This window comes from Sinocyclocheilus grahami, unplaced genomic scaffold (genome assembly GCF_001515645.1).
Source record: "Sinocyclocheilus grahami isolate Dianchi unplaced genomic scaffold, SAMN03320097.WGS_v1.1 scaffold282.1, whole genome shotgun sequence".
NCBI classification, from domain to species: domain Eukaryota; kingdom Metazoa; phylum Chordata; class Actinopteri; order Cypriniformes; family Cyprinidae; genus Sinocyclocheilus; species Sinocyclocheilus grahami.
Window position 1 is genome coordinate 764,030 of NW_015505461.1, and position 16,333 is coordinate 780,362.

General features: G+C 37.1%; 1 protein-coding gene across 4 annotated transcripts; it reads right to left on the reverse strand.

Annotated features, from left to right (window-relative positions):
- Nucleotides 1–436: 436 nt before the first annotated feature.
- On the reverse strand, nt 437–14,539 carry LOC107600342 (paraplegin-like). Of its 4 annotated transcripts, none has more exons than XM_016292210.1 (18): nt 14,434–14,539; nt 13,002–13,101; nt 12,627–12,726; nt 12,412–12,495; nt 10,666–10,907; nt 10,423–10,562; nt 10,207–10,309; nt 9,983–10,108; nt 8,202–8,364; nt 7,941–8,114; nt 7,352–7,476; nt 6,392–6,494; nt 6,195–6,305; nt 5,963–6,078; nt 5,257–5,413; nt 4,630–4,793; nt 4,402–4,479; nt 437–1,236 (listed from the first exon to the last, which is right to left on the reverse strand). In XM_016292210.1, exons 1-18 carry the CDS (start codon nt 14,454–14,456, stop codon nt 1,021–1,023), a joined length of 2,325 nt encoding a protein of 774 aa, XP_016147696.1. In that variant the 5' UTR covers nt 14,457–14,539; the 3' UTR covers nt 437–1,020. The 4 variants fall into 4 exon arrangements, with proteins under 4 accessions (XP_016147696.1, XP_016147697.1, XP_016147695.1 ...); XM_016292211.1 differs by lacking the exon at nt 14,434–14,539 and adding an exon at nt 13,476–13,632; XM_016292212.1 differs by having other exon boundaries at nt 438–1,236; nt 13,002–13,154; nt 14,434–14,509.
- Nucleotides 14,540–16,333: the final 1,794 nt, after the last annotated feature.

Sequence of the window (16,333 nt, forward strand, 5' to 3'; positions counted from 1 at the left end):
ATATCCACTGACATCAAAAGATGACTTCAGACATACCACTGGCAATGCTCACCTGGTCTAACAAAACCAGCTTCTCAGGGAACTAACAGCTGATCTGTATGGCCTGGAAAGAAGCTCAAAAAGCACAACTACGGTTTTAAAAACAGTACATTTCGTGCAATTCTCAAAGGAGGTATCTACTACTCTCTAAGAGAGATCTAACTTATTGAGAAAAACACTTTGAATATTACAGTTTAATGCTTGATTGATGCTTGTTTGTTTTTGTTTTTTAATCAAACGTCCTAAGACATTTAAAATATAATTACTGGTCAATGATCAGCATAGAAGGTAAACCAAGTATGTTGCCATTATTTTTTCAATCAATCAGAGTGGGTCTAAACATTTAGTCATCTGACAAAAACACTATTTATGATTAATCAATCTGTAAAATAAAAAATCTTTAACATTCAACAATCAAAAATCAATTTTACTAATTTATTGCATATGGTGCAGAATATCCACTGACATCAAAAGATGACTTCAGACATACCACTGGCAATGCTCACCTGGTCTAACAAAACCAGCTTCTCAGGGAACTAACAGCTGATCTGTATGGCCTGGAAAGAAGCTCAAAAAGCACAACTACGGTTTTAAAAACAGTACATTTCGTGCAATTCTCAAAGGAGGTATCTACTACTCTCTAAGAGAGATCTAACTTATTGAGAAAAACACTTTGAATATTACAGTTTAATGCTTGATTGATGCTTGTTTGTTTTTGTTTTTTAATCAAACGTCCTAAGACATTTAAAATATAATTACTGGTCAATGATCAGCATAGAAGGTAAACCAAGTATGTTGCCATTATTTTTTCAGTCAATCAGAGTGGGTCTAACTGGAACATCAAAGGCAAGAAAAGCATTTTCCCCCCCTTAAAAGCACAATTTTGAAAATCAGACTGATCCTCAAACGCAGCCGCTCCACTCTTGGACTTTCAAGTGTGTCCATTAAAGACCGTGAATGTGATTGCGTGTGTTGCAGAGCTCACGCTGGGCTCAGGTTGATGTCATCATCTTTGTCTTTGCGGAGGCGTCTCTGGGGCCTGCGTGGCTCATCTTCACCAGTGTCCTGCTTGTCTCTTTCAGCCTCCACCCAGCTTTGAGGGGCAATCATCTTTTTGGGTCCAAATGGAGGTGGTCCCAGCAAAGCCTCAATGTCATCATAGTTGACCACCTCTCTCTCCAGCAGGGTATTAGCCAGCTGAAAACCGTAGCAAACAAGAGCAATGCAACAATTCCAAGAAGTAATAAAGGCTATGCTATGAGGATTTTCTACCTAACTTGCCGAAAGCTACATAAAGACAACAACAACGGATTGTTAAAGAGAAAATGGCCATTTTGGCATTTTTTCATCGATATATGTTTACATAAGCTGCAGTGACTACATCTAAAGCTATTTCAAAAACACTGAAGCGCTGTAACATAACATCAACAAGTGAAAATTATGAGAAAATGAGAAATTACTGAATCAGCTAAAATGATCTGGAGCCACATTCATGAGTAATCCATTTTTTTTTTAATTGTTAATTTCTAATTATTAATATATTATATTAATATATAGTTTTTTTAAATACATTATTTTTTTATATAATATTTTGTATTTCCTAAAACATTTCTTGAGAAATGTTATATTTTGTAACATAAAAAAACTAAATAGAATTCCTAAAAAAAGGTCTGTTGTTTTTTGGTTTGTCTGAATGTTTTGTTGTTTCGAATATTAACCATTAAGTACATAACACTAGTTACATATAATACATCACTATTATTAGGGTTGCACATAACTACTCTGAAGTGGCACCACTAATGTAAACAATGATCAGTTATGATTATGTGTGACTTTTGCCGAATTTGAAGTTTAGTAACAACTCTACAAAAACTAATCAAATAGAGTTCTCATTTTTAATTGTATAACTGAGGCATAATATTTGGCAGCATTCAACACTTATAATTTTGCCCATATACTAGACGAGTTCATGCTAGCAAAAATTTAAAATACATAGCACATAAAAAACAAACAAAAAAAACAACCTGTTAAACAAATTATTAATTCCTTTAAAGCCAATCATGATGGCTGCACGCTTATTATGATTATCTGCATGCGGCGCAAAAAGATGGCCTTTCAGAGTTGATCAGAGTGTTTTCAGCTAGAACCACCATACAATCAGGTATCACAAAGCCTGTCATTTTCTTCTTAAAGGACTCATCAGATGAAAATCTGACTTTTTCCGTGTTTAAAGGCTTTCTCTGCAAGCATGTGAGAAAATGAGCCGATCAGATTTCTTTCCCTTTCTTTTTATAATATTACTGCCCATTAATCTGCATATTTCCACCCACGGTGCTCAGCCGCCTTTGTTGTTTTCGCAAGCGACAGCGTTGTACTTGTTCTGATGCCATGGCAAAAGTTTGCAGAAAACATGCTAAATGTTCTGTCGTTGGCTGCACAGACGAACACAAGTCATTATTTAGAGTCCCAGCCTCAGAGGAGACAAGAGTCGATTTTTTTTTATTTTTAGTGGAAATCCCAGAAGGGGTGTGGGGTGTGCAGTAACTCATTATCATTTAAAGAGCCATACACCAAAAACGGGTTGGTGTGAGCAGAGCTGTTTTTGACAAGGCAAAAGGGTGTTGTTTACACAGCCATTGAGTGTTTTTTGCAAAACATGTTACAGACAATTAGAGATCAACCGATATATCGATTTACCAATATTTTTCCTGATATTTAAGCATTTTACCATAATCGGATATCGGTTTTGTAATATCGGATTCACCGATAAACGCCACCATCTTGTGGGTGCTTTGAGAATTGCACGCAGGATCACCATTGGAACACATCTGAGGGGAGACGAGACAACAACAACAACAACTGCGTGCAGGTACTTGATTTGCTGTAGTTAGTAAACTTTATTTAACATAACATTTATGCAGCTTGGCTCTAAGAAATAGAGACCAACTCACAGTCATGTAAAATAATCTGTCGAGTCCTGTCCCAATAAAGACGTAACTTTGCCTGAATTAAATAATATGCAGCCATGAATGAGCGCATGTTGGAAATAAAAGCGCTGATTTGAATTCTCTCTCTGTTGTCTAGATGCTCATCGTTAGTCTCGTGAAGTTAGAGTCACGTAGATAATCCGTCAAGATCCTCTCCCAATAAAGACGTAACTTTGCATGAGTTAAATAATACAGCCATGAATGAGCGCATGTTGGAAATAAACGCGCTGAATTTACTTCTCTCTGTGTTGTATATTTGCTCATCATTAGTCTCGCGAAGCCGCTTTTATATTGCCGTTCTCTCACTGGGTTGATGCGGTTGATGCTCAAGAAATGCTCCAGCACGGCCACCGCATGTAACTTTTAACAAGATTCACTTGTTTAAAAGACCCTAAATTGTATTAACATTTACTATATAACCATTATTTCGCTAATAAACATCTAAATAAATACAACTCTATGGAAATTAATTATTTATTATCTCCGCGAGCGATCGCAGTTTGCGTATAGTTTTGTGTACCTGCATAGATAAACCGCTCTGTCAGCAGACATTTCATAATCTAGAAGGACAAAAACATGATTAATAATTCTGATAACATTCCAGTTGAGAAATGCAATAAAATACGATGTTTTGTTTGTTATATTCCAATATTCCAGAGAACATTATTCAGTGAATTAACATTATCCAGTGAATTATTCTTGACTCTGTATCTATTAAACAGCTTTTAATTTAAACCTACTAAAACAGTAGTTTAAAATGAAGTTAATATGCCTCCTGTCCTTTATTTTCTCCATTTGAAAATATTAGACATTCTACATTTATTTTGCTTATTGTTAATATTAGTGTTGTTGCTGTTGATGCTTTTTATAAATAAAATGTTTTTTATTGCTGTAATATGAAGATTAAATTTAACATGATGGACTGCTAATTTTCAACACTTAAAAAGAAAAAGAAAAAAAAGATGACTGAAAAGAGGAAAAACCAAAGTGAATTACGTTCTTACTTCATTCTGTCATTTATTTACTTTATAACAGTAAATAAATATTGTTTATCGGGCACATAAACATGCAAATAATCGGTATCGGTTATAAAAAATCATTATCGGTCGATCACTATAGACAATTCATGAAGACCCTAATAAATCATGCCAACTTGTGGAAAATGTTCATCCGATGAGCCCTTTAAGAAAACAAAAAATCTTCTTAAGAATCTTCCTTAGAAGAATTTGAGAATGTTTCAAGAACTACAATTAGGAACATTCTTATGAACCTCTTTGAATTTATCTTTAGAAATGTCTTAACTTCTTTCTTAAGATTTTCATGAATATGGCCCCTGATTATCCTGCTATGCTAACAAGCTTGTGATAGACCTTACCAAAATAAGTTTGTCTCGATTGTCCAAAAGCAATTTCTCTGTGCGCCTGTAGGCTTGTGCTATAAGCTTCTTAGCTTCCTGATCATGAGAGAAAAGAACACAAATAAATATTCAGACACATATTCAAGACAACAAATATTTAACACCTACAGAAGACTCTGTAACATCACATCACCTATGCCACACCAGTATAGAACAAGCAGGAGGTTAGTATGTTCTTTCACTCACATGGTCCATCTGCTGTTGGAGTCCTTGGCTGAATGGTCTCCGTCCAATACCCCCCTGATCCTCAGAGTCAGGGAAGGACACCTGACCCACACTGGCAACCATGCCATACTGCTTCACCATGGAGTAGGCCACACGGGTCACCTTCCTCAGGTCATCCTGAGCACCTACGATGAGTTTCTAAGTTATCTGGCATCTAATACTACCTATAAATATTCATGAGGTCAGGTCTGCATCTGTACCACTGGGTATACAACGGTTCCTAGCAAATAACCATTTCCTACTAGTCAATATGCATTTGTCCTCCAGGGGGCACCTGGAGGCTACATTCAAATATTTTTGTCTCACTGGAGATATGTATAGTGTGTCTATCAAACATAATAAATGCCGTTTTTATTAAATCATTGAATAAATGTCCTATTCTCCAATCACATAAAAAAATACAAATGTGAAGAGTTAAAATAAAATTGTTTAGAACCATCGTACATGATCAATTACAGACAATGTCTGCATCTGGTTTTTGGGTCCCGTTTCATGCTAATTACTATTCTTTCAGCTAGTTCTGTTTCTATAATATGTATTCATAACTTGATGGTGTGTTATCAGATTAGATGTGTGTAGATGTCATACCTGTAGTGACCTTATTGAAGGTGATGGCTTCAGAGGCTCGTCCACCCAAAGCCATGCACATCCTCTCAAACAGCTGCTCTTTAGTAAATAAATACTGATCCTTTGGCAGGATCTGAGCAAAGCCCAATGCAGCATTCGTCCTGGGAGCAATTGAAACCTGGGGAACAAGTCCCAAATCTCAATGGATTCATGTATATTAATTTGTTAATATTATTCAAACAGGGATTACTATACAGTGTAGGGCTTACTTTGAAATGATTTTCACTCAGAAATTGCAAGTTAATATAATATCACAAATAATTTTAAAGAAACAGCAAGTAACACACCGAGTTAAATATGAAATTTGGATGTAGACAGACTGAAATAGTATTTTCTTGTAAAACCTATTCCAGTAATCTTTGGTTTATTCCCAAATCTCAATCATTTTTACAGTGAATTTGACAAATTTGATATGTGATCTGGTATTACAACATGTTCACAATTGCCGCTGGATTACTGTATCACTCTTCTGATGCCTAAACCTGAACAGGCCTATAGGGAAAGTTCACACAAAAATGTAAATGCCAATATTTTTAACAATCATATGTTTGGTCTGTCCCTAACATTAAGCTATTGTATAGGTTTTTTTTTTTTAAGACTTAGGAATATAGCACACAAATTGCATTAACCACTTTTATAGTACTTTTTAGCGTAGCTTCCTGCTTACCTTCATGACAGCTTCAGTGTGTTCTAGCAGCCATCCCACTAATGCATGACCAGACTCATGAAAAGCCACCACCCTCTGCTCTTCTTTAGATAAGATTTTACTCTTCTTCACACTCCCTACAAGTCACACACAACATCAAACCGATCCAACAAAGGGAGCGGATTGTGTAGAAATCTGTAACGCAATATCAGAGTATACTATTTAAGCTCAACTGAATCTAGGAGCCGAATACCTGCAATGACTCTCTCCACAGCATATTCAAAGTTAAAGGTGTCAATAGACTTGTAGCCCTCTCTGGCAGCATGAAGGGCGCCTTCATTGCAGATGTTGGCAATGTCAGCCCCTGAAAATAGGAACAATGCACAAAGGGCAATTGTGGGAGGATATGGTCGAGAGATAACATCGTCACATGGTCAAAACAACACTTACCACTGAAGCCTGGTGTCAACTCCGCCAGACGCAGGGAGTAGAAGTCTGCCGGCTGAGTAAGCTTCAGGATCTTCAGGTGTTGCTCAAAGATTTCCTTTCTCTCCTAGAACACACATGATCATATGATACTTCAGGAATCATTCTAATATGGTGCTCATTTATTAATAACAGTTCTTCTTTTTATTATCAATGTTGAAAACAGTTGTGCTGCCTAATATATTTGATGCATTTTTTTTCAGGATTCTTTGACGAATAGAAAGTTCAGGGAACAGTATTTATTTGAAATCTTTTGTAACACAATAAATGTCTTTCTTTCACTTTTGATCAATTTAATGCATCCTTGCTGAATAAAAGTATTATTATTATTTGCACCAAAATATTAAATGGAAATGTATCATGGTTTCCACAAATATATTAAGCAGCATAAAAATGTCAACATTGACGATAATATAAAAAGTTTCTTGAGAACAAAATCAGCATATTAGACACTGAAGACTGGTGTAATGGCTGCTGAAAATTCAACTTTGCCGTCACAAGAATAAATTACATTTTAAAATACATTCAAACAGAAAACAGTTGAAATTGTTTAACTGTTGTTTAAATTGTAATAATATTTCATAATATCACTGTTTTTACAGTATTTGTGATCAAATAAATTAACCCTTGTTTTTCAAAAACATTAAACATTTTGGCCTGTAGCGTACATGTGTTTAAATCAGGACATTTATCAGATTTTGCTTCGAAAAACAGCCCAATTCACCATTACTAGATTGGAAGTCTCCAGAAAGAACGCAGAGAAGTATTATACAATTGGAATGCAGCGAGCAAATCTGGAGCTACTTCATGAGTTATTCACACTTGGAACATCTGATAACCAATCAAAATCAAGAACTCAACAATCGAATGAGCCAGTCTATAGCTGCTATATATCTCCAAAAAAGTACTTCGAACATTCATTACCTGAAGAGTTGGCAGGTCTATAAATATGTGCCTATCAAGCCTGCCTGGTCTCATGAGTGCATTGTCCAGAATGTCTGCCCGGTTAGTGGAGGCCAGGACAATCACATGATCTGTGGTACCCATTCCTTTAAAAGTGAGAAGGAAAATAGGTTGATAATCTCAGAAGGTCATGTGCTGATCATGTTAGCCTATGTAGACACAAAAATCAACTGAATAAATAGGCAGTGCAGCAACTCATAACTCAATAACCAACTCAATAGTCTATTATAAAAAGAATTCCTCAAGTAAAAGTTAGGTTAGCACAGTCAAGGTATTGCTGTTACCCTGTTGCCATGGCAAACGCTTGTGCAACCAGGAGAAAAAACACATAAAAAACTCATAAATGATCTGAGGTAAATTATTTAGTTTTCCACTTCAAATATACACTTTTCAAATTAAAGAATTAGTTTTAAAATGCAACATTAACATGACTATAATTGAACGAAACCTTTGTAAATATTAAGCAAAACATATATGTGAAAAAACTAATGTAAATAAATTTTACATTGTAAACTTTAGTCGACTAGTCTTGCACATCCCTAATTATTACCGTCCATCTCCACAAGTAGCTGGTTAAGAGTCTGCTCTTCCTCTGTGTTTGAGAAACCAGACATGTTTGTGGACCGTTTCTTTCCCACAGCATCAATCTCATCGATGTAGACAATGCATGGTGCTCGAGCACGAGCCTCTTTGAATAGACTTCGCACTCTTGCGGCACCAAGGCCTGGGTGAGGAAATATCATTCAGATATAAATAGATCTGAAAATGCATTAGGACTATTAAATATACAGAGTTTATTGTACTGAATTACCTCCAATCACCTCCACAAACTCTGAACCTGCCATGGCAAGGAAGGGCACCTGAGCCTCTGTTGCCACTGCCTTAGCAAGCAGAGTTTTACCACAGCCAGGGGGCCCCAGGAGCAGAGAGCCTTTAGGTACCTTGGCCCCAAGCTGAAGGTATCTATCTGGATTCTTCAACAAAAAAAAACACACAAACAAAAAAGATTAAATGCAGAGACCTCTTTGCAACAATGTGCATTTTTGCATTACTGTAGCAGCAGCAACCTAAGAAATCAAGGGTGCAATAAAGTCACCAACAAATGTCTGTACAATTAAACTGTGTGTGTTATTAAGATAACTTAAAAAAAATGCAGTTAGAATGCCTCCAACATTCAATATATATGGAGGCGTTGTTCAGTAAACAACAAGAATATTGTGAGTTACATTTTATGCACAATAATGTCAATATTGTCTGTTTTCACCAAGAAAAATAGTTTAAAAAACAAAGCTACAACAGAATCGATGAGCGTCTTAGGGAGCATCAAACAGTGGTGGTTCATTAACCACCACTGCAACCCCTCAGAGGACCTCAGATGATGCCAACCCTGAAACAACATACAGAACTACCTCATTTTGCTATAAGTTTGATTGCATCATATAATAATTGCTGTTAATATTATTCATCGTCTGTTTTATTATGTCTTATATTGATTTTTCTGTACTGCTGGTTCGTCTGGTCAGAGGAGAACTGGCCCCCCGACTGAGCCTGGTTTCTCCCAAGGTTTTTTCTCCATTCTGTCACTGATGGAGTTTTGGTTCCTTGCCGCTGTCGCCTCTGGCTTGCTTAGTTGGGGACACTTCATTTCCAGCGTTATCGTTGACATGATTGCAAAGATATTATTTAAACTGAACTAAGCTGGATGTTGACATCACTGAATTCAATGATGAACTGTCTTTAACTGAAAAATGAGTGTTTACTATTGTCATTTTGCATTATTGACACTATTTTCCTAATTAATACTGTTCAGTTGCTTTGTCACAATCTGTATTGTTAAAAGCGCTATATCAATAAAGTTGACTTGACTTGACTTGACTTCATTAAGACTGATTTTAGTTTGATATTTGATATAATTATTTTTTAGATTAAATGCAGAGACCTCTTTGCAACAATGTGCATTTTTGCATTACTGTAGCAGCAGCAACCTAAGAAATCAAGGGTGCAATAAAGTCACCAACAAATGTCTGTACAATTAAACTATGTGTGTTATTATTAAGATAACTTAAAAAAAAATGCAGTTAGAATGCCTCCAACATTCAATATATATGGAGGCGTTGTTCAGTAAACAACAAGAATATTGTGAGTTACATTTTATACACAATAATGTCAATATTGTCTGTTTTCACCAAGAAAAATAGTTTAAAAAACAAAGCTACAACAGAATCGATGAGCGTCTTAGGGAGCATCAAACAGTGGTGGTTCATTAAGACTGATTTTAGTTTGATATTTGATATAATTATTTTTTAAACATTAATCTCATAGCATTATTACTGCAAAAGTAATTGCAGTGTAAATGCATCTAAATGCTGCTTTTGATGCTAATGTTGCCTCTTAATGAAAAAGTTAATTTGTCATTGCTGTGAACTGACTATTACACAGAAAATATGAAAAGCAACATGCACTCATGCAGCATTACGAATTGTGCTCGGATACATTCTGTAATGCAGCACCAAGTAAAACTGAGCATGAATAACTAAAGATTGTCACATTCACAGAAATACAGATCTGGGCCTAACTTTCAGATGCCCTTACCTTTAGATAGTCCACAAACTCTTTGACTTCCATCTTGGCCTCGTGCATTCCTGCAACATCTTTGAAGCTTACACCTTTCCCAGATTTCCCATCGACAATAGTGAATTTAGCCATTTTTAACTGATTCTGGTGGAGCAGGCAGGTTATTTGACATCAGAAAACATTTTAATAATAATTAAATGTATAATTCTACAACGAATGTAAATGAAGGAATCTTGACTTACAAATGCACTAAAGCCGCCATCTCTCCCACCCATTCCTGCCAGTCGGAAGATGTACCAGAGAATTGCAACCCCAATGGCAGCCATACCGAGTGCATAAAGAGCACTGTAAAGGACAAAAAATTGATCCAGTGATACTTTGTTATGCCAACAGTCGATTTTAATCTTTTTTTCAACTTGCCAGGATTGAATGCTCTGTGGAAGATCCAAATAACTCACTTCCCAAAGAAGCCTGTGCGCTTGTAGGTCACCGGTATTCTGTCTTTGGTATCTATAGCCAACTCTTCCTCTGCTGCTCTAAGCTTCTCCTCAAACTTGTCAATGTTGGCCACCTGCATTCGGTACATCAGGGCAAGTCTCTATAACAGACAACAGGACATCAGTGAAACTAGAATCGATAGCACCATAATGATAACAATTACTCAAAAATCATGTATGGCACTTGTATGTGAAGTGACTTACAGGTCTGCCGAAGATGACTGCGCCAGGGTGAAGGTAGATCTCCACAATGTCACTCTCTGGTACCACCTGTACTCGTGACACCTCCCCTTTGGCCAACATTTCATTTACAAAATCATTCCAGGATATGTTCCCCCCACTGGTGTTGATGGAGTTGAGCAAGCTCATGATGACAGCGATAATAAAGAGTGTGCGCAGTCGTTCCCTATACATCTGGTCCTCCTGCTCTCGCCTCTTTTTCTCTTCTAAGGAATAAATATTGAAGCAAAGAATGAAAAATCTGGAATGAAAAGTATATCTGCCTGTCTGAATTACATGTGTCTGATTGGTCAACAAATTGCATTACTGACTGTTGTCCCAGTCAACCTGATGTCCTACATATCTATGCCAATTCCATGTTTGTCATATCACTTCATGGCCTCTAAATAAAACAATTTCAACTCAAAGCAACTTTAGCCACCTAATAAGCAGGACAATGTAGGAATGTGCGATATACATTGTCTGCAATGACACTGTAATTGTCAATGACATTATTGAGTATGTAGCTCATTTTGCAAAAAAAAAAACAAACAAAAAAAACATGCAGTCACTGCATGATGTAGCATATTAGTATAGCCTACAGAAGTATATTCTAATCGGAATACAGTTAGAACGGCAACAAAAGGAGAGAAGAAGTGTTGCACGTCTCTGAGCAACACACAGCATTGTTTCGTTACTGCATTTCGTTGAATATATTGTTTGAGTGAATGATTCAACAACCAATTCATAAACATGGTCACTTGTCGTTTGAAACAAATCTTTTGAATTAATCATTTAATGACTCCCTCATTAAGACAGGGACTTGCTGCTATTTACTGAAGACTGTTTCATATTTAAAAATAAGATTATTTTTAAACAATTTTATATTCCAACAGGGGCGTACTTTTGTCTAACAGTAGGGGGGGGGGGGAGAAAATAATCACTTCATCCAATGTTTAAGTAAATACAATAGCCCTGACAGCCTTACTTACTGGAATACCACAACTATTGGCTTTGTTCTCTCTCACGGACTTGTGTGTGTGTGTGGGTGATGTATAAGAGGAAAGCAGGCATTTGGACCAAAGCACTGTGAGGCAAGGGAGGGGGAAACTCAAAATGTTTCTAAACTTAAAATGTATTTTTGCCCCGTTTTACTACTTACACAATTACTTAAAGTATAAAACATGGTTATTTACAATGCACAGCATGGTTTTTAATCATATTTTTAGGGGGTACAACCCTCAGATGGGGGGGTCCTGCCCCCCCCCGGATTTCCACCTATGTATTCCAATATTTAAAACGTTATTTTAAAACACTTTAGTGTCTTAATATTCTAGTTTGATTTATTGATTAAGTGAGATTAGGTGAGAATTTGACAAACATTTCACTTTTAATGAGGTTTAAAAATGTCTTTATGAAGACAAAAATGTCATGAGTAAATTGAAGTAGCGACAGACCTTTTGCTCCATATTGTGAGGCACACTCAATTGTAGCAAATTATTGAAAAAGAAAAAATGTTTACAACTTGATTCTATCTATAGGGTTTTTGATTGGTTTTGAGATTTGGACACTGCACTGAACAAGTGGACATAAGCAGGCATTTTGTTCAAAAATTATTAGGCCAATTTTTTATTTTTTTATTTTAATTAAACATACATAAATGAATCATTCACAATTAGATGCATTAAGAAAGTAGTTTGTAAACTACTGTTTAAAAAATTCAGAAAATACCTTCATCCTCCTCTGGGTTCTTCCCTTTTCCATCTTCTTTCTTTTCACGTCTTCTGTTGGAAGTACTGAAATAATGAGCAGTGCCTGACAGATGTGGAAACATATTTGAATTATGCTACGCAACATAATTTAGAAAAAGCATTACGATTCAGAAGTCAAAAGTTCTGCAACACAACTTTGTCCAGCCAAAACAATAAAATAAACGTAATACTTACCTAACAGTTTCCACAGTTTCACAGGATCTGTGATCAATTTGTGGTGACAATGGAATTCAAGTCCAATAAGCCTCGGGATTAATGGCTTTGTCAAAATGTTCTGTAAAACAGAACTTGGTTAATCACCCAAGAAATATCAAGGTCATGCTCATGCATAATCGCATAGATTACTTGCTATTATTATGACCCATCTGTTCAGTTTTGTCTAAAAAAAAGTGTATATTCTGTATAAACTGTATTAGTCAGCATTACATCAGCACTGGACTTAACTATACTTAACGTCACTTCGCAAGATGACAAGTCAAACCTCTTTGCTATGAACTTTAAATGAACAAATAGTTTACATAATGCTTGGTCGGCGTTTAAATAACCCACCTGAATGTGTCCTGAAGCAAGCCCTCGTTTGTTTGGAGTCATTAAAGGCAAGTATGAAGTCACCTTGCTCTCCAGGAGTTTTCTGCTGGCCTGAAAACAGCTGAAACGAGACGATAGCGACCAAACCCGTTTGTCGTAACATTTGCTTCCGAGCTGCAAAAGTAGCGCCGCCATATTAGAAGCTGGTTTATCGCGTCTCTTGGCTCAAAGACATACTATTCCAAAATAAATGGCAGTCTTTAATGTGACCTCTTTAAGAGTTGCTATCACGCAGCTGTCATAGTGATTCTGCAGGTCTTATCCGATATACAGCTGCTTTAAAACAACAAGCTCGTCTTCCGCGTCAATATATCAGAAACATACAGAATAAATAAAATGTAAAAAAAAAAAAAAAAACTGTCTTAAATGATACAATTACAAGGACATTACAATGCTGTAATGACTACTAAAGCCGTGAACTCTAATGATGTTTACCGGACGGGCTTGAGAAACATGTCTGTTCAACTGTCGCCATCGGATTCAGCCAATCAGGACGGAATTAGCTCGAGAATGGGCTGACGGGAAATGTAGTTCTACCTGCACGTTTATGAAACCAAAAAACTACAAACAGTTCTAGTTGGGCATGCGCAAAGACAACGACTGTAATTTGATGTTAAAAATGTAGTTATAGCGCAAAAATAAATATAGTCTAGTTATAGCGCATATATATATATATATATATATATATATATATATAAAATATTTCTCTTGTCTGGCATTCTTATTTGTACTTGCAGGTATGAGCATGTGTGATTTCAGATGTCTTTTATGTTGGGATATGAAGTAGTGAGGACAGAACAATTGAGGTATAATTATAACAAGATGGTCGAGAACTGAGGATATATCTCAGCTCTAGGCTCTTTTCAACACGCAGCGCCAGCTGAAGCTTGGGCTCTGATCCTATGGGGTGGGTGGGGCATTACAAAATTATTATTATTTATTTCCCCCTTCAGTACAGATTCATCACCCATGTGCGCAAGATATACAGTAGGTGGCTAAGGAGTGAACGGCCATTGAACAAAAAGAGGAAGAAGAAGAAGGCTCTTTTCAACAGAGGGAGCCATTGCGTTATTTTGCTCGGCAAGAAATCGGTGTCACGTCCCTGAGGCTTGTGGCGTCAAATCGAAATGAAAACAAAAATCAACAAATCTAACATATATTTTGACCAGACAACAGTAAATGAAAGCAAATCGTGCTGTGGCTGATGAGCTCGCAATCTGTCACCAGCAAAGTTTTTGTAATACTTCAGATAAATCTGAATTAAGATGGGATAAACAATTCCGGTGCAGCTCTGTTCACTCGTATCTTAAAATACGAAAACCCATATATTAAAAAAACACATTTAAGCAACTTTACTACGTATGCCCACACATGTTCTCCATTTTCCTCTCACCCAAATGGAGCTCGCAAAAACATGCCACTGTCTACGCCATTAAGGCTCGAGGTCGCCAAAGAAAACAACGTGGAAGCTTCCCTGGCAAGAACCACAATGGCGCCAGTTTCACAGTTACAACGGGGAACAAACAGTGACCGCCCATACGCGTCAGCCTATCACAATCCGTGTATCAACTCCTCGCGTCCGCTCTTCGTCAGCGCGAGTCAAAGGCCGATCGAACGGTTCGGAAGGAGTCGGACGGAGAGGATTAACTTGAAGCGGAGTTTTATTTTTTTACACCTCAGATCAAGCCAAATCAGCAAACTTAACGTTACTGAGACCCATGGACTGTTTAAAGGGACGGATGGAGAGTTTATAACCCCTTCTCTTACCAGTTTATCGGAGCTCTGAGAGATTTTAATCATCGCATTTTGGGGGAGGTAATCAGTGATTAGCTTAGCACGCTGGCGCGAGCGCAGACTGAAATGAGCGTCGCGCGCCTCGGATGTTCCCGCATCGGAGCTCGCTGAAGCAGAAGGCCTCAAATGGGAAAAACAAGCATCGGGAGGGAATACCAAGTATAATTTTGTAAATGTAGCTCACGTTTTGAAGAAGGTAAGTAATTTTAAACCGCTCTTTACTTGTTTAAAAGGCATTTCGTGACGGAAAAACAACAACATCTGTACGTCCTCTCATGCGTCGACTTCCACGGTTAGCCCGCTAACGGCTTTAGCCCCGTTGCTAACTGGAGTTTGTTTCCCTCCCCCACCCTGAAGTCGTGGAAATGTTTGCGTATTGCTCAAAATCTATTCATTTTGGCAGACTGTGCACATTTATTCATTCATACGGGTTGTATCGGTCTATAATAAGAATAGTCTGTAATGATGGAAGGTGAGCACGTGAAGCTGGAGAAATGAGAATAATCCTCATGTTGTCGTTCTCTCTCTGGGAATCGGATATGGCCAGACGGGCTCAGCTGCCCTGCAGAAATCAGCCACTGGGATGGGCAGCTTAATACATGTATGTTTCAAGGGCACATATGAGAAGGAAATATTGTTGACTTCACATTGATTATATGTGCTGAAGTAGCTGCAGGGATTATGAAATTCCAGAATACGATCTGTAATAAGAATTTGCGTTGGGTTATCAGTGCACCATTCAGACTATAAATATTAGATCCATTGTAACACTCTCAGTTCTCAGTGTTTTTATGAGATTGCTCATATTATGATGGCAACATGAATTCAGTTTTGGTTTGTTTTTCATTTCTCATGTTTAACGGAGGATTTTGTTTCATGCAAGAAGAAAACACACACACACACACACACACACACACACACACAGCTTAAAGATTTCACTCAAGATCCACGAAGGCGGATTCAGTGCTACAATCATCCTATTTTACCAAATTAAGGGTTTTCTCGATGCATACATGTATTCTCAATGTGGCTAACCATTCTCTGTATATTAGGCTAAATGTTTTTTACTTTTGATTTAGAACAACAAGACCTGAACGTCACCGTCTTACATGGTGTGAAAAGACATTTTGTGAAGGTTGCTTGTGGATGTGACTCATCTGTGCTTGTTTAGACATTATGTGGTGTGATTGTTTACTTCATCAAGGTGCTGCATTGAAGCAAGACCTTACAGTACTTCTTTAAAGGGTGATCTGAAGGATGGAAAGAGAATCTATCAAAGTTTGAATTTCTCATGTTTAACGGAGGACTTTGTTTCATGCAAGAAGAAAACACACACACACACACACAGTTTCATAGCATAATTGCTTAAAGATTTCACTCAAGATCCACGAAGGCGGATTCAGTGCTACAATCATCCTATTTTACCAAATTAAGGGTTTTCTCGATGCATACATGTATTCTCAATGTGGCTAACCATTCTCTGTATATTAGGCTAAATG